The 18247-nt window shown below is 36.6% G+C and overlaps 1 protein-coding gene across 1 annotated transcript; it reads right to left on the bottom strand.

Annotated features, from left to right (window-relative positions):
* Positions 1-239: 239 nt before the first annotated feature.
* DDX43 (DEAD-box helicase 43) lies at positions 240-17434 on the bottom strand. Its single transcript, XM_090282662.1, has 17 exons — positions 17113-17434; positions 14475-14530; positions 13650-13776; positions 12649-12783; positions 11055-11136; positions 9971-10127; positions 9610-9728; positions 8815-8925; positions 8288-8429; positions 7482-7582; positions 6259-6346; positions 4467-4594; positions 4164-4273; positions 3519-3657; positions 2649-2736; positions 1892-2047; positions 240-326 (listed from the first exon to the last, which is right to left on the bottom strand). The coding sequence occupies exons 1-16, from the start codon at positions 17360-17362 to the stop codon at positions 1931-1933; spliced, it is 1950 nt and encodes a 649-aa protein (XP_090138788.1). The 5' UTR covers positions 17363-17434; the 3' UTR covers positions 240-326; positions 1892-1930.
* Between the last annotated feature and the right edge of the window lie 813 nt (positions 17435-18247).

Below are 18247 nucleotides of genomic sequence, written 5' to 3'. Positions count from 1 at the left end.
TTGTCATAACAATATCTGAACAAGCTTTAAACACTTTAAAGATTTTCCTTAAAACAGCGATGTTACAGGAGACAAAATTTACTTTTTTTTTTTTAAATAAAAAGATAGTAAAAAGTGAAAGAAGTTTAATGGTACATTTCTTAATATCCATGAAAAGTTTTTCAACTCAAACTTAAATACTTTCAATTTTTATTAAAGAAAGTTTAAAATATTAAATTCTACATTTTAAAACACTATTATATTAAGAATTAGTCTTTTCAAACACTGCCAGCATGTTTCCATACTTCACTATAGTTTAGTAGTGTATCTCTAAAAAATCTTGAATTCTGAAAAGTAAGTAGAAAAAAATGTAAATGGCTGTTCCCCAATTTTTTAAAACATTTTTAATTGTGATGAAATACATAACAAAACTTACCATCCCAACCATTTTTAAGTAACGATTCAATAGTGTTATAGTGTTAAGTATATTCATCGTTCTACAATTCCTCTTCAGAACTTTCTTTTTAATTTTCATTGAATTTATTGGGATTACACTGGTTAACAAAATCATCCAGAACTTTTTCATCTTGCAAAACTGAAACTCTATATACCCAGTAAACATTTTCCCATTTCCTCCCTCCCACCAGCTCCTGGCAACCACCTGCTCCTTTGTCACTGTTTACTGACTACTTTAGGTGCCCTATGTAAGTGGAATCACACAATATTTGTCCTCACTTAGCACAATATCCTTTCACATAATACCCTCAAGGTTCAACCATTTCGTAGCATGTGTCAGAATTTCCTCTTACACATCACTTTGTTCATTCATTCATTCACAGCTGGGTTGCCTCCACCTTTTGGCTCTTATAAATAAAGCTGCTGTGAACATGGGTGAACAAATACCTCCTGGGGACCCTGCTTTCAATTCTTTTGGATGTATACCCAGAAGTAGATTTGCTGGGTTCTATTTTTAGTTTTTTGAGGAACTGCCATATTTTGGATAGTAGATGCACCATTTTACATTCCCACCAACAATGCACAAGGTTTGGTTTCTCCACATCCTCACCAACACATATTTTCTGTTTATTTGTTAACAGCCATCCTCTAGTAGCCATCCTAATGGGTGTGAACTAAATTCACTGTCGCTTTGATTTGCGTTTCCCTAGTGATTAGTGACACTGAACATCTTTTCATATGTTTGTTGGCCATTTGTACAGGGTCGGGCAAAAGTATGGAAAATAATACAATAATTAATACATAATAATACAAGAATAAACTGTGTTTCACATACAACTGTAAACCTACTTCTGCCCTACCCTGTATATCTTCTTTGGAGAAATGTCTGGTCAAATCCTTTGCTCATTTTTAGTCAGGCTGTTTGTTTCTCTTCAGTTTAAAGAGTTCTCTATATTGTGGATATGAATTCCTAGCCAGAAATATGAGCTGCAAAAATATTTTCTCCATAGTTTAAACCTATGGTACCCTACTGGACATTTAGATAATAGTCTTTTCCTACTACAAATAATGCTATAATAAATCATTACTTAGATACGCAGACATTTATAGAATACATTTTTAGAAGAGGAATTGCTGGACCAAAAGGCATATGTGTTTTAATTGATACATTACCAAGTTGCTCAGAAGAAGTTATGACAATATATACCTTGACCAACTCCATTATACCCTTGATCTTTCTGTACAACTTAAAAGTCTATTTTCTCAACTCTGAATTAATACTTCTAACTCTAAATAAGATATAGTAACTGGAATTTAGGTAACAGGTAAAGAATAACACCTAATAATTTATTATGTTAATAACCCTTAGAGATAATATCGATTGCAGTAAGCATACTAATGAAGCCTAGTTAAGGAAAACAGGCATTTGAAAGACCACATGTTAATCAAATTTTACCTCCTGTAGGTAGGCTGGTGCCACTTTTCAACAAAGACATTATTCATAAAACTTCTTGGGTTTTCCTTGGGGTCTTCCCAATTTTTTTTCTACTTCTCTTTTCAGTTTATTTGCCTTATATCTCTCAGCCATCTCCACAAGTTCCTCTGGGATATTCTGAAACCATTAAATGTGTTTTTAGGATTGAGATTATCCTTTTACTATAACAGCTTTTTTGCATATACTAAAATGCCTCCAAACCATTTCAATTAGAGAATGTCCAGAACTGACTGCATGATATTTTCAAACAGAATGAAATGTATCTCCCTGCATATTAAACTCTGAATTTACCTTCAAGCCATAAAATCAGCCTGATTTTTAAAACACCCATCATTACTCTACTCCTGTTTGTACAGACCCCAGGTGCTTCCCAGTGCCCTTAACTTGCCTTACCTGGTGCCACTTGCTGTATGTTCTTTTCATGTCTAGGCCAGATTATGTTCCCGTGCGGGAAGACTTACCCCATCCTTCTACACCTCTCCTAACCCTTCCTCAGCAGGGGTTTCAGTTGTGCTGATCCCCTTAGATTAGGTTCCCCAGTTATGTAATATTATAGCTACTCATCTTTGTTTGGCTATAGTCTTCATAACATGTTTGATAACTTGTTTCATATCTGTCTTTCCTGGTAAGCAATAAGGCCCAGGACTTAGAATAAATGAAATTATTTGAATATCAAAAGTAATATGAGGTAAATTTCTAATGAGTTTTATATTCTCACCTGATTTGCTCTTTCCAGAATGTTAATTAATTCACTGGCAACCCTCCAATCATTTCGAGTGATAAGGGTTATTGAAACTCCAGTCCTCCTTTAAGGGGTGGGAAAAACTCATGTAATTTGATTTATAACTAATATTCATCATTCAGTTAGTAAAACAGAATAATAAAAACAGCAGCAGCAAAACATCAACTTTTTCACAAGCCCAAATATGAATTACAGGTCAGAATTTAGCATCATTCAAACAGCAATATGAAATCTAAATAATATGCAGTTGTTTAAACAGCATGTTACAAAGGGTCTGTGATAGTAGTGCTCCCGGGAAGGAAAGGTCCCTTATACATGCCAGCTTTCATAACAGGAACCACTGGGCAACTATCAGTTTTGTGACACTAGAGACATAAAGTAAAAAGTGGAATTGAAAAGTTACATGCACCTAACCACAGAAGGGTCTGGTTGAACCTGAAACGGGCCAATTGTACAGAAATAAAAGTAGCCAAGCCGGTTCTAGGGTGGCTCAGACAATTTACAGGCAAGAGAACAAAATAGTTTTCTACATAAAAGTGTCTGAGAAGAGTAATGAGGAGCCAGGGTTGGCTTTAAAAAAAATCCTCACCTGAGGACATGCTTATTGATTTTAGATAGAGGGGAAAGGAGGGAGAGAGACAGGGAGAGAAACATAGATTTGAGAGAGAAACATCAATCTGTTGTCTCTTGCACATGCCCCAACTGGGGACTAAACCTGCAACCCAGTCACGTGCCCTAACTGGGAATCAAACCTGCAATCTTTGGGTTTATGTGATGATGCTCCAACCGAGCCACACTTGCCAAGGCCAGAGTTGGCTTCTTTCATGGGCAGACTATGATTCTTACCCTGCTCTTCCAGTGCGTCCTACTCTGTGTACATATTCTTCAATGTTCCGAGGAAAATCATAATTATAGACATGTGTGACATCATGAACATCAAGACCCCGAGATGCTAAGTCAGTAGCAATCAGTATTCTCACTTTACCTAAAGAATAAAGCCAAAAGCTTATAGACGCATTCTTGCATAAACCAACCCAGGACAGATCAGAATGTATATTTCCCCTAATATCTGATCAGGTGAAGTACTATCACCTTCAATATTAAAACACTTAAGGCAGTGAAAATGAGAAAGGGATATTTAGTTTTTTCCTCGACTGCTAGCAAGCTACAACACAATAGATACCATGGTTCAGCAAATGGTCCCTGAATGATCTGAGCTATGTCATAGATACATGTAGCTCAGGTAAACTAATAAAAATATCCCCTATTGAAAATCATTGCCTTGATATCCAGGTTTAAACATTAGCTCTTTTGAGTTTGGATAGTTCTGAGACTTTGATTAGTATTTAGAGCTTTAATAAGTAAAGTGATGAGGTCTGTAAACTGAGGACAGATCTTAGAAATGGGTTCTATGAAAAGGAGCTGTCACTCAGCCACTCACATGCATTGTCCTCTTTCAAAATGCAACAAATAGTAATTGCATAAACGTACCTGTTTTAAAATTCTCCAATGCTTTCTCTCGATCGCTCTGTTCTCTGTTGCCATGCAGAGACTCTACTGATATATGTCGGAGAATCAGGTCACTTGATAAGTGATCAGCACTGAAGCAAACAAAGTCAGTGATCTTAAGTGCTTATTCTAATACCATCATCAATTCACTATTTTACTTCTATTAGCAAAAGTCTGAAATAACCTACTGAAAGGCATATACACCCCCATTTGAAATTAGTATACAAATAGAATTAATGCTAAACAAATCAATTTGACTGATGATTAAAAGAGAAAAATACCTACACAGCTTTTCTGCTGACAAACACTATGACTTTGTCTTTGGGAGACATACTCTCTAGGAAAGTTTGGATATGAGATCGTTTCTCTTCTTCTGTGGTGACAATTATATTTTGCTTCACAGTACTTACAGCCTAAAAGATTCAAAGATCATAGTACGTCAACAATGATGGGCAAATACAATAATTTGGCTCAAAATAAATATTATTTCTACCAGATGTTAATGTTTTAATAAACTGCTAACAGGAAGAAGGCAGGTCCCCACAAAACTCTATTTCTACTCAAGGATCTATAGCTCAGCCTTTCATTTTTTATCACTTTTTCACCCAAGATAAGTTGGAACTCTTGAATGGTTAGCAATGTGTTGAAAGTTGGCTACCACTGTAGGAGAAGAAAATCATGGGGTGAGGCTAATCTTACAAAAACTATCATGAATTTTGAGTATAGCCCTTACTATGAAGGAAGATGATTAGTTTATACACAAGAGTTTCCATTCAATGAGTATTTTGACAATGTAATGCAAAATTTCAAAATATCATTTGTACTATTTTTTGACCCAGAGATAAAAGATTTTAATAGCACTTAATGAAAGGAAAGACCCAAGCATTTATCGTGCTTTTCATGAAATCTAATGAAATGAGCCTAGAAAATGAGTCATTATTATTACTAGTGATTAAGTAAAAAGGGGCAATTTTCATTAATGATTAATTGAAAGAACAATTACAGTTTTTAAAAAGATTTAATTTATTTTTAGAGAGAGGAGAAGGGAGGGAGAAAGAAAGGGAGAGAAACATCAATCGGTTGCCTCTTTCACATACCCCAAATGGGACCTGGCCCACAACCCAGGCATGTGCCCTGACTGGAAATCGAACTGGTGACCGTTTGGTTTGCAGGCTAGCGCTCAATCCACTGAGCCATACCAGTCAGAGCTCAATTACAATTATTAAGTGAAAGGCCAGAAAACTTTATAGGAGAGATATAATGGAGATCTTTCATTATAAATTGTATAATTACTAACTTCACAATTATCTTAACTTCACAAAAAGAGAACTGGCTTAAATATATGCACAGATGTGTAGACTTTGTTTAGAGCCCATTCTAACAGGGTTAATAAAAAAGAGATATCAGCCCTGACTGGTGTAGCTCAGTGGATTGAGTACCAGCCTGTGAACCATATGGTTGACAGTTCGATTCCTAGTCAGGGCACATCCCTGGGTTGCAGGCCAGGTCCCCAACTGGAAGTATATGAGAGGCAAGTGATCGATGAATCTCTTGAACATTACTGTTTCTCTCCCTCTCTTTTCCTCTCTCTAAAAATAAATAAATAAAATATTTTAAAAAGTGAGATATCAGGAAAATAGGAACAATGACTGGATATTTGATAGTATTAAAGGATTATTAAAATTTTAGGTGTGAGATATACTATAATCATGTTTAAATTAGTCTTTTAGACATATATACTGCAGTGTTTATAGATAGAATCATATCTATCTAGTATTTGCTCTAAAATTAGGGAGTGGGCAGAGGAGATCTGCCAAAACACAAAGTAATTAAAATGTCCATAGTTAATAAGAACTATTTTGGATGATGATTTGACTTTGGGTGGTGAGCACACAATGCAATATACAGATCAGGTATCATAGAAATGTACACTTGAAACCTATATGATCTTATTAACCAATGTCACCTGAATAAATTTAATAAAAAATAAACATAATAGCATATTAAACCATCAAATAAAGTTCTCTATTTGCATTGAAAAAATATTTTTAGCAATAGTAATAAAAAACAAACTTACAACCAGATCCAAAGTACCAACATATACAATCATTGGCTCTTTCAAATAAGACTGTGCAAGTCGACGGACCTCATATGGCCATGTTGCACTAGAAATAAAACAAGATACATAAATAGTAAAAATGTGTTATAAAACAACCATTAAGTTTCCCTAAGAATGCTATGAACCAAATTGCTCATGAAAGACAAATTTAGTTCTTTTCAATAAGTACTTCTCAAAGAAGTGCTCAACTTTAGTGAAGCTACTAAAGGAAACCTTTAAATCTGTTTAATAAACAAGTTTATAAACCAAAGGTGAAGGAGACTTATACCTCAAACTCTAATTTTTGGAAAGGTAAAATGAATTCAAGTGCTAGATTTCTCTAGGCCTTTATAAAAGGAATGAAAAACCTTGTATTTTTCATACACTGTCAGCAGGCAAAACTAAGTTAAACACATTTTAACACATTGTTGACTGATCACAAAAAAATTTGTTTTCAAGCCCAAACACTGTTGACCGATAACGAGTTAACTCGTGTTTGCAATTGTATTAGCTTATACAATTCTTAAAACTGAGAATAATATAGGATTTTATTAAAAATTTTTGTCAATTGTTTCATTTTCCTATTCAATTATGAAAAAAAGCCAGTGATATGGGATAGCTTTTGTATAAAACTGCTGGTCGACAATGTTAAGTGTACTGATGAAAGGATATATAAATAAAAAAATTTCTTAACCATATGTATATTATGAAAATAATTACCTTTTATATTTTCACAACAGTGAGATGGGAAAGGAAATCAAGTGAGCTTTAGTATATTTCCTCAATTATATACTTTTTGTGCTAATGGCACAAAGGAGAAAATTGTTTACCAATCACTATATTTAAATAACAATCATTACTTCCTCAGGTTTACCATGGGCAAAAAAGTATTCAGTAGTCAAATGTTTATCTCAAAGAACAAGGGATCCCTTATTCAAATGTGAGACCCCACTATGAAGCAGTCTCCCCTCCAGGAGTCCTATGTTTTTTATACAAATCTCTATCTGTAACTTAGGAAACCAATAGTTCCTGTTACACTGATACATTGAATTGCTATACTAAGTGATGACATGATATCTTTCACCTAAGGATCTCAAAATACTTTCAAGAAATGCTCTCAAAATCCTGTGGGGAAATCAATCAGACTGCATTCTATTCCAATGATTTCTATGTTACACACTAGCACGTAGGCATATACCTACCTTGTCATAATAGTCTGCCTGTCTGGGCGTACATCTAATAAAATCTTCATTATTTGGGGTTCAAATCCCATATCCAGCATCTTGTCAGCTTCATCTAATACCTGCATTAAAAATGTTTGTGGCTAGATAGATAGGAGAGGTAGCTAATATGTATGCTTTCTTTATAAATATGACATGCTCTGGCTGGTGTGGCTCAGTGGACTGAGCACCAGCCTGCAGACCAAAAGGCAACCAGTCTGGTTCCAGGTCCCCAGCTGGGGCACATGCCTAGGTTGCAGGCTGGGTCCCTTGTTGGGGGCCTTGCGAGAGGCAACCAATGGCTGTTTCTCTCCTTCACTTTCTCCCTCACTTCCCTTCTCTTTGAAAATAAATAGAATCTTAAATAAACAAATAAATAAATATATATATATATATATATGACACTAACAGGTAACTATTTTCTCATTTCCCCTATTTCCTAAGCTACTATTTTAATTTCTCCAGGAGAAAATAAGTGGTGTGGTTATAACATAAAACTGATTTTTGATTATTTTTAAGTGGGTTAATATTTTCTAAGTCTATTTAATGAAAAAGTTTGTCTAAATATCCATGTGGGTTTTTATTTTCTTTTGTATTTATCTACATTTTCCAAATTTATAAAATCATTAAAATAAAATTATCTTAAAATCCTTATTTTACCATATTAGAGGGAATAGGAAATATTCTTACAATATAAAAATATTATAAAATGGACAGCTATTCTAAAAGACTGTTTTCATAAGAGTTTTAGTTCTTCCCAGTATCCCAGACTCCTACTCCATGATTACCAAGTAGGTTATACTTTTCAGGTTGACAAAGTTATTCATTTGCAGATCATTCAGTCTTCCAGGAGTTGCAATAATGATATCTACACCTTTTGTCAGATCTTCTATTTGTCCGTTTCTGTCTCCACCACCATATATACAAACACTTAAAAAAAAACAGAGGCTTATGTTCAGGCAAGGAATATCCCAACACAACTCAAAATCCCAACCAACTTAAGCCTCTAGGGTATAAAATAAAATAAAAAGTATATAAATTAAAAAAAAAGAATCAGATGCCTTTGGCACTATTTGCTCCTTCCTGAGAACTATCAATACCCATCAACCCACATTAGTGTGTCTGTCCTAGAGAGCCATGTTTGCATTATTGTTATTAACCCCACCACCCTGGCTACAGTTGATTTGGGTCAGAGATAATACCTGCTCCATGCTGAGCCAACCAGATTCTCGAAATGTGTGAAAAATAATGAGAGAATGTGTAAAGCTACAATGATTAAGATGCTGATGCAGGAAAAGCCAAAGAAGTGACTTACTTTTTAAGACCTTTATATGAATACTTAGAACATTCAGCTTGCACTTGAAGAGCTAATTCTCGAGTGGGTGTAAGGACTAACATGCCAGGTCCATTCTTTTTCTCTCTAGCTCTTTGGAAAGAAAACAGATTATTAGTACCTGCCTCAGGTACATGGAACATGCATTCAGCGCTATCAAAATTTGTAGCAATGAGTGTCAAAGTCACATCTCCATAAAAAGTGGAGAAATATAAAAAAGACAGCCAAACAAACAAAAAATATCCAAGGGCCCAGATAGAAGCCTTTTCATTTAACATGGCCAATGCTTTCCTGTGTCAAACATTCTCTCACACAATTGTACTGGACATGATAATTTAAACAAATTCTTCTCAACGTTTCATTGCCCCCCCCCCCAATATTTTATTTTATTTTATTGATTCCAGAAAGAGGGGAAAGGAAGGAGAAAGAGAGGGAGAGAAGCATCAATGTGAAAGGGAAACATCTATCGATTGGTTCTTCTTGCATGCACCCCAACCAGGGACTGAACCCACAACCCCAGCATGTGTACCCTGACTGGGAATCCAAACAGCAACCTTTCAGTTTGCCAGACTACCCCCAATCGACTGAGCCACACTGGCCAGGGCATTTCCCAAAAATGTTTTTTAAATTCATACTTTCACCAGCACAGGACAAGTGTATTTTCTTGAGATTAGGCATTACCTTTTGACCAATGCAATACATCAAAGAAACTAATTGCATTTTTGGAATCCATATCTATGAAACCCCTACAGAGATCCCAGCTATAGGAATTCTTACATTGGTTGAGAGTCAAGGTGAATAAGTCCAGGCATTAAGTAGGACAGTGTCTTCCCTGTTCCAGTTTGGGCTACTCCTATAAGATCTATTCCTTGTAGAACTATTGGCCATGCCTGTGACTGAAACAGAATGATAAATAATAAAATAAAAAGTGCATTTCTTTGTGTCAAGTGTCCCTCCTTTCCCAGCCCCAAACTTCTTTCAACAAATATTTTCTGAGTGCTCAGAACAGGTGGTGCAGGTGGTACCAGGGGAGTGCTCATAAGAGACAGGTGCCCCCCGGTGATTTAACTTCTAACAGATATTGTTTGGAGAAAAAAACCATCCCTGAAATATTAGAACTAAAAATTATTTAGCATACCTGAATTGGTGTTGGCTTTTGAAAACCTGCCTTTTTAATGTTTTCCATAACTTCAGGATAACATTCAAAAGCATCCTCAAATGTACAAGTAGGATTGGGGACAGGACGTTTCTCACCATTTTTCAAGTCATCACACACTATATTATAATTTTCCTTCCTTTAAGGGAAAGCAGCACAAATATTATTACTCCCAAGCAAGAAATTTTCCAGCATTAATTCAGTTCATATCTAGAAATTCAACTGATTAAAACCAGACTGTTAGTAAAGTTACAGTAAAATGTAATAACCAAGAAATAGAAGTGAGTCCATTTTTTATCAGAATAGACACAGAAAGAATTACATTATATGTGTGAGTGGGCCAATGAAAGTTTCATGGAAAAGTTAAGAATAGAGCCTGAAAATTATATGCATCACGATTCAGTATCAGATTTAGCATACACTTACAGACCTGCAACATTCCACACATATTCCCTTATTTTAACCTGCAAAGTGGGAATTATTCTCATTTGGCAGGGTAATATTAGCTCCTTGTCCAACATCTACGCTCTACCCCAACCTAGAATAACTGTTGTTTCTGTTATACTATCTTCGTTTTTATAGCAGACATTATTTTTAAAAATGTTTCCATTAGGACCTTTAATTCTAGAAAATAAGGATTGAAGATTAAGAAATTATTCAAGTAAGAAATTATTCTATTATTCGGATATCAGATTGCTTTATTATGATTTCCAACAATTGTAGAAATAATTCTCTAAAACTCTTATTCAATACAGCAGGCATTATCCATGTATTTTTAAATTAAAAATTTAGTTCCTCAATTATACTAGCCATATCATAAGGGTTCAAGAGCTACATATGGATAGTGACTATTCTATCAGACACAACTATAGCCCATTTTCCATCTTTGCAGAAAGTTTTATTGGACAGCAATGCTCTAATATATATCAAATAGGATGCAACCAAGTTTTCATTTGAATATGAAACATGCAGACTTCAAGCAATCATTTCAAATCTTTGCCCAATGAATTACTCTAATAACATAACCACACAAATACTCACTTAAAAAAGTAATAAAACCACCCACCTCCAAATGTCTATTTGCTCTTGTGACATTAATCTTGTTGTTTCTGACTCCATATAAAAGTTTTTCTTAACTGGGGGTAAATCTGGGAGAAAGATGAAAATTCAAACTTTGATAAATAATGACAGCTTACATTTCATTGACTCTTATTCAAAGTAACAGAAATCAACCCAAATACATTATCAAGTTCACCTTGCATCCATACAGTTTTAGATAATTGTTCCACACTTTGCCAGTCAGGCTTAGGCCAGAATCTAGATCTCCCTTTTTGATTTGTTTTTCAATTATATTTTTGACACAAGAGATCCTTAAGTATAAAATTAAGTATAAAAGAAAAAAAAAACTTTACAAGACACAATTATCACAATTGATGAATCTTCTCTCAAACACAGTAAACTGATACTATCTTCTCTTTGTAGGTCTATCCCATTACTGTTTAGGAATAGAATATTTATCCTTATTCTACTCTGAGAATACTATATCTTTTTTTCATAAATGCCTATCATACCTCCTCCAAACTTAAATCCTTTCTCTGGCCACCCATTCCAAATCTCCCCAACACATCTACTGTCAAGGCAGCACTGGAAACTTAATGTGTAGACTGACTGCCACAGTAGAATTAATCATTGCTAATATTTGTCACACAGTAGTGCATTAGCTTTTTTTATTTTAAATAAATGATGTGGTATTGCTGCCTCATTCCAATAACTAAATTTAGTGCTCAAATTTTCTCTGAAATTCAGTGACTATAAAGTGGAACATTTTATTCCATATAAAATTCCAAATAAGAATTTCATTTAAAATTAAACAAATTTTAAAAACCCATCTCTTCTCAAGAACTGTATGCTCATTAAATGTTTTTCCCTTTTGGTGAAGCAGGAGAGTGTATGTACGAACCATGGGCATGGACTTGGCGTGGGGATTGCTGGGGGAGGGAGGGTGCCGGGCAGAGGGGAGCAAAGGGGAAAAAACTGGAACTATTGTAACAATATAATCAATAAAATATACTTAAAAAATAAAAGATTCAATGGCTTTAAAGCCACCATTACCTGCCAAAACATAGCAATGACAAAGAACTGTTTCCACTGTGACATCATCAACTAATGGTGAATACTATGCCCAGCACCAGAATAAGTGGTCCTTAATTATTACAATGGCATAATTCTTTATATGTATAATAAATTTAAGATCCTACTTAAAAAAATATGTTTTTCCCTTTGTATTTTGCCCTTGTCAGTCAGGATACTCCAAGATCAACTTGTGCTCAATCGCAGCAACAATGTTAACAACTCATGGTCTGCATGTTTATTCCCTTCATTTCCCCCTTAGGCCTGATTTTCTATTTTATTAAACTTTGCAGTAAATTATCTCAAATAAGACAATGTATAGGTAAGTTTAGTATTTTAATTTCCCATTTATAGCATAAATGACAACATAGAAAGTAGCATGCCCTAGGGACTAACTGCAGCATTGCAAATTTTACTATCATTTTTTCATATAGATCTCATTATTAAAAGTAACACATTTTATAGAGGATAAAAACCTAAATCAAGAGAAATACCAACACCATATATAAATGTTGGAATACAGCACTAACCTGCCCACTTTTTTTCCTCCCATTTCAAAGCATCTTCTCTAATTTGATCCCAATCAATTAGTGGCTGATCTTCAGTAACAACACTGCCATCTGCCCTTACCTCTCTTCGAACAGAAGGTTGGAATGCAACAATACCTGTTAAAATATGTTTACCTAATTACCAAACAAATCCTATCAGTATAAAATCCCCAAAACCATTTTACTATGTTGTGTTGTAATAACCAGACAGTGATGCCTGCAATATAAAACTCCGGGTTTTAGTGCTATAGTAGTCGCATGACAATTCTGGTCATGGTTTTTGTCATCAGTCATCTACTTCAGATTCATGAAATGGAAAAAAATGTAACTTACTGAAGAAGTTAAATAGCATGAGAGCCTAGTGTCTACTAATAAATCACACAAATCACTTAATCTTCACAACAATCCCATGAGGAAGATGTTACCCCAGGTTAACAGATGAAGAAATGGAGTCTTAGGATTCTTAGGGGCTCCTTCCCAAGAAACACTAAGAGGCAATGCTGCCATTTGAATCCAAGGCTCTGTTCTTTCTACTTCTGTATTGCTTCTGGAAATAGTTCAGTAATAGCTTTTTCTAAATTTAGTTCAAGCAGATCTGAGATTTTTAAAATACCAAATTAGGCAAGTTTCAAAGTCAGTCACATTCCAAGGAAGAGATTATAGAGACAGGAGGCCAGGACTAATTCTTGCTCTATCATTAATAGAAGAATGTTTTTAAAAAGTTAGTGTTTTGTTTTGTTTTTCCTACTCATCTGTGGCTAAAATAAAACTTACAGGATTAACCAAGTAGATTAAGTGTTTTCACTTAAGGAAAAAGTATCCTAGAATTTCATAGGAAACAAAAAACCTGTAACAGACTAGATTTGATAGTGGCAACCTAAAGCTTTATTATCAAGAAAATCATTAGCTATAATATGGCTTATAAAGCTGAATGAAATTAAAAAAAAATTTTACAAGGCTTTAGTAGGTAAAAAATTACTTACCAATTCTGGGTTGTGAATTATAATTTTGTTGTTTTTTAACAAGATTATCTATCACTGCTTTTGCTTTTTTCTGCATTGCCTTGCTACCAAAAATTTTGATTTCTGCTTCAGGACACCCTTTTATTACCTATGTACAAGGGAAAAAATTGGTATGACTGAAGTCCCCCTGCCACTCACCCCTCCAACAATCACTCAGCTTTTAATAATACAAAAGTATAAAGTAAATATAGCACTGCCATCAACCAGTGTCTGAGATATTATGAAAGGCTTTTATGCAGGAAAAGATCATGAACACATGTAATTTGTGTTCCAGAGACTGCTCTGGCTACAGTGGAGAATGGTTAGAGGAGGACCATTGGAAACAGACTGCTTCACTTAGGGAAGAATGCCCCAAATGATGTGATTTCCTTGAGAAAAATGAGAAATAAAAAGGATTCAGCACTGGCAGACTGGTTGTGGGATAATGAGAAGTTAGTAATCTGAGATTTCTGTCTTGGGAATTTGGTGAATGGTGTGGTTGCTTACTGAGACTGGGAAATAGGAACAGCTCAAGGTTTGAGGAATGGGGGTCAGGAAGGGCATGACAAGTAAGTCCCCAGAGATTTCATTCTTCAGTGAAGATTACCTCTAAATATTTTTACCTTTATGAGTCCAAAAACCTAGACCCTGGAATGGTCCACTGCTCAGGTGAATTCTTGAAAAGAATGGCAGTATGAAGAGCGTTGGCGACTTGTCTCAGTTACCACAGTATGTTAATAACTGAGCAGAAACTAGAGTTAGGAATGAACTATGCTCTTTCTGTATTTAAGAACACAGATCACTTACCTGTATTTTGGTGTTTGTTGTACTTTGGATGTCTTTTATTTTTGACCCACCACGACCTGTTTTTAAAAATAAAGATTTTTTATAAAGCAAGTTGAAATCAGTAAGGGAGATTTACCTACTTTTCTCAAAAAACGGTCTCCAGTTCTTTATCAAGTCATCCAAACAAAGGCTCCTAGGGACAAAGGGAAGCAAACGTTTTCTATTCCAAATGTTGGTGGGTGGTAAGAGGCTCCTTTTCTGGAGTTAGATACTAAGGATTCATTACCAGTCCAAGGAAACTAATTAGATCCCAAGCATTGGCAAGGACGTGGATAAATTGGAACCCTGCACACAATTCAACAACAAAAATCCAATTAAAAATGGTCAGAGGCCTTGAATAGACATTTGTCTTAAGACATACAAATGTCCAACAGGCACATGTGGTAAGATACTGAAATCATTAGGGAACTGCAAATATCAAAACCACAATGAGAAATCACCTCATAACTGTTACAATGCGATCATCAAGAAGAGATAAGTGTTCAGGAGGATGGGGAGTACATGGGAACCCTTGTGCACTGATGATAGGAATGTAAAGTGGTGCACCCACAATGGCAAACAGTACAGAAGTTCCTTAAAAAATTAAAAATGGAATTACAGTATACTCCAGCAATGCCACTTCTGGGTATTTATGGAAGAGTATTGAAATCAGGATCTCAAAATGATATCTGCATTCTCATGTACACTTCACCATTATTCACAATAGAGGTAGAAACAATCTAAATCCATTATTCACAATAGAGGTAGAAACAACCTAAATGTCAACAGATGACTGAAAGAAGAAAACATGGCATGAACATACAGTGAAAGTTTTTAGCCTGAAAAAAAGAGAAATCCTGCCATATGTGACAACAGGAATGAACCTTGAAGACATTATCCTAAGTGAAATAAGCCAATCATGAAAAAACAAATTGTGCATAACTCTACTTCTATGAGCTGGCTGATGTAATCAGAATTAGAGAAATAAAGTAAAATGCTGGTTGCCAGGGATGGTGGATGGGAGGTGAGGAAATCGGAGAGTTATTCAATGGGTAAGTTCAACCACGCAAGATGAAAACATTCTAGAGATCTACTATACAATAGTGTTCTTAAAGTTTAGAATGCTGTATTATAGATTTTAAATTGTTTTGTAAGTTAAAGTTGTATTTATTTTTTTTTAAAGCAAAGTTCTTAATTTTAAAATAAATTAATTTATTTGTTTTATTTATTTATTTTTAGAAAGAGGGAGAGAAACATCACTGTGTGGTTGCCTCTCACTCACACTCCCAATTGGGGACCTGACGTGCAACCTAGTCATGTGCCCTGACTGGGAATCGAACCAGCAACACATGGCTGGCAGGCCAACACTCGATCCACTGAGCCACAGCAGCCAAGGCTCAAGCTCAATAAGTGCTGAGAGCTTAAGTGATTAAAAAAGTTTAATTTATTTTTTAAGGATTATTTATTTATTTATTTATAGAAAGAGGGGAAGAAAGGGACAAACATCAATGTATGAGAGGAACATCAAACGGCTGCCTCTCACAGGCCCCCAATTGGGGACCTGGCTGCAGTAAGGCATGTGCCCTGACCAGGAATTGAACCAGTGACCTTTGAGTTTGCAGGCCAGCACTCAATCCACTGAGCCACAGCAAACAGAACTTACGTGATTTTTATTGCAAACTTAGTGGCTTTCATTCATGGAGCATCACTCTTCAGATCTTAGAGCCTGGGACTCCTTGAAAAATCAATTAATCTCTGGCTGGTCAAGCAATCAGTCTTATATTCACTATGTAATAGCACCCTACAAAATCTTTTTTTTTTTTTCTTTCAAAACAGTTTAAAGAAAGGGGGGTAAAGCAAAATATCAACTCATATACCGAATATTAAAAATGGGGCAAATCTAAATTCCAATAATTTCTAAATGCTTTTCAAAAACGAATTTGTAAGACTCAAGATATACTAAGAAAAAGATCCTGTTTTCAGCAGATAAGTCATATTTAGCTCTGGCTGCTGTGGCTGTTTGTTGGAGCGGGGTCCTAAAAATTGTAAGGTTCTGGGTTGTTCTCTGGTCAGGGCATATACTGAGGCAACCAACAGATGTTTCTCTCTCACATTATTTCTCTCTCTCTCTTCCTTCCCCTCTCTCTTAAAGCAATGAACAAAAGTCCTAGTGTGAGGATTAAAAAAAAAAAAAAGTTAAACTATGTGCAAGATATGGGGAGTTGTCTGGGCAGCCCTTTATCTTCTACCTTCTTATCTTTGGTCAATGGCTCTATACAGTGCTCAAAAAGATCGATTTCAGCATTGTTTTGTAGTTCATTTTGGGGTATAAGCTGTCAAAGGCCTGAATTTTTATCCCACAAATTTCCTAAGTCTTCTAAGAGTTTGCTCTCTCAAAGCACCATCCCTAGAAACAACAAAACGTGAATTAAATGACATCATTCCAGTACCACAGGATACTAAAAATGTCACCGGGGGAGACCTGTGTCTTACTAGGTGGCAGCTGATTGGAGGCAAGGCGAGGGCAGAGGGGATGCCCTTGCCCAGGACCCCCCACCCACCCACCCACGTATTTTCCTCTCCCAACTCTGCCCTCGCACACCCATCCTCTAGCTCTCACCGATCACGATGCCGACCCAGTCATTCTTCAATCCAAAGCAGAGCGGCTCTTCCTGGGGACCATCGGTCACAGGCTGCTGGAGGCTGGTGGGGTCCCTCCAGGCGCCGTCTCTGCCGCCCCTACTGCCCTCTCGACCTCTTCGATTCGGCTCTTCCTTCGGCCTCCCTTCAGGAGCCTGGGACACTGCCGAGCTTGGCTGAGAAGCAACGACCCCGGAGAAGGCGTTGGCGCCCACTTCTTGCCTAGACATGGTACCGTGAGGAAGATTCTGTGCGACCGACGTTTTTCCCGTCCGGCTCTGTACCACCTGACCGCACCGTCGAATGGCTAATCGACAAAAGGACCCTCACAGCCGATACTTAAGGCGCCCACACGGCGCTCGTTCCGCCCATGCGCCCAGCGTCCGTGGCCTCAAACCCATTGGTGGACGAGACGTTGCGGGCAGGACCTTCACGATCTGACCAATCCACTCTCTTAACCGTGTGAGCTCGCCGTCTGTGCGAATCAGTGCGCCGATGTCTGTTTCTTTTTAACCTTGGGACTGCCCTGAAGCTCTTTGTGCGTTTTCCCTACTAAACTCTGGAAACAGTTGTAACCATGACTCTCAAACACCCAACACTTTTACAACGTGATCCAATACATACATAAAACATTTGAAACAACAGGTTTTCTAAACAGCATTTACCATTGCTATGTGAGCAGCACTTTGATGTATTTAAGCCTATATTAGTTTTTAATATAGGAAGGAAAACTCTGACTCCAAAAAACCTCCGCTGCCTTGCGGCATACCTCTTCAGGGGAAAGGCTAAGGGAGTAAACCCTGACAGAAAATCCGGAGCCGGAGTCCCTAAGGCGGTTTGACGTTGTAGTCAACACCGGCAACTCCTGCGGCGCACCTGAAGCCAAGCTGTATTGACTCCGTCTTTCCCTTGGACCCTTCAGCTGCGAAGAGAGGGGGGGTCTGCTGCATGGGCAACAGCAGACCCTCCATATCACCCTGCCCAGGCTCTGTAGCTTCAGCGTCATCGCAAGATGTCGATTCAACACGGGAGGAGACAGATATGATGTCACTCCCGAGTCGGACTGCACAGCCATTCTCGGCGGTGCAGATAGACTCTTAAGAAGCTACACCATC

This window comes from Furipterus horrens, unplaced genomic scaffold, assembly GCF_987537825.1.
Source record: "Furipterus horrens unplaced genomic scaffold, mFurHor1.1.pri manual_scaffold_6, whole genome shotgun sequence".
Taxonomy (NCBI): domain Eukaryota; kingdom Metazoa; phylum Chordata; class Mammalia; order Chiroptera; family Furipteridae; genus Furipterus; species Furipterus horrens.
This window is presented reverse-complemented; position numbering and strand designations above follow the sequence as displayed.

Bases quoted from the DNA above. Each gene is read 5' to 3' on its own strand.
- DDX43 (XM_090282662.1), bottom strand. From the start codon at position 17,362: ATGTCTAGGCAAGAAGTGGGCGCCAACGCCTTCTCCGGGGTCGTTGCT. The intron at 7,583-8,287 runs GTAATCATGGAG...TTTTTAATGCAG, and splicing joins TGAAAAGTATAACCTACTTG to GTATTAGATGAAGCTGACAA. The intron at 2,737-3,518 runs GTAAGAATCATA...CACCCCTTAAAG, and splicing joins GGACGCACTGGAAGAGCAGG to GAGGACTGGAGTTTCAATAA.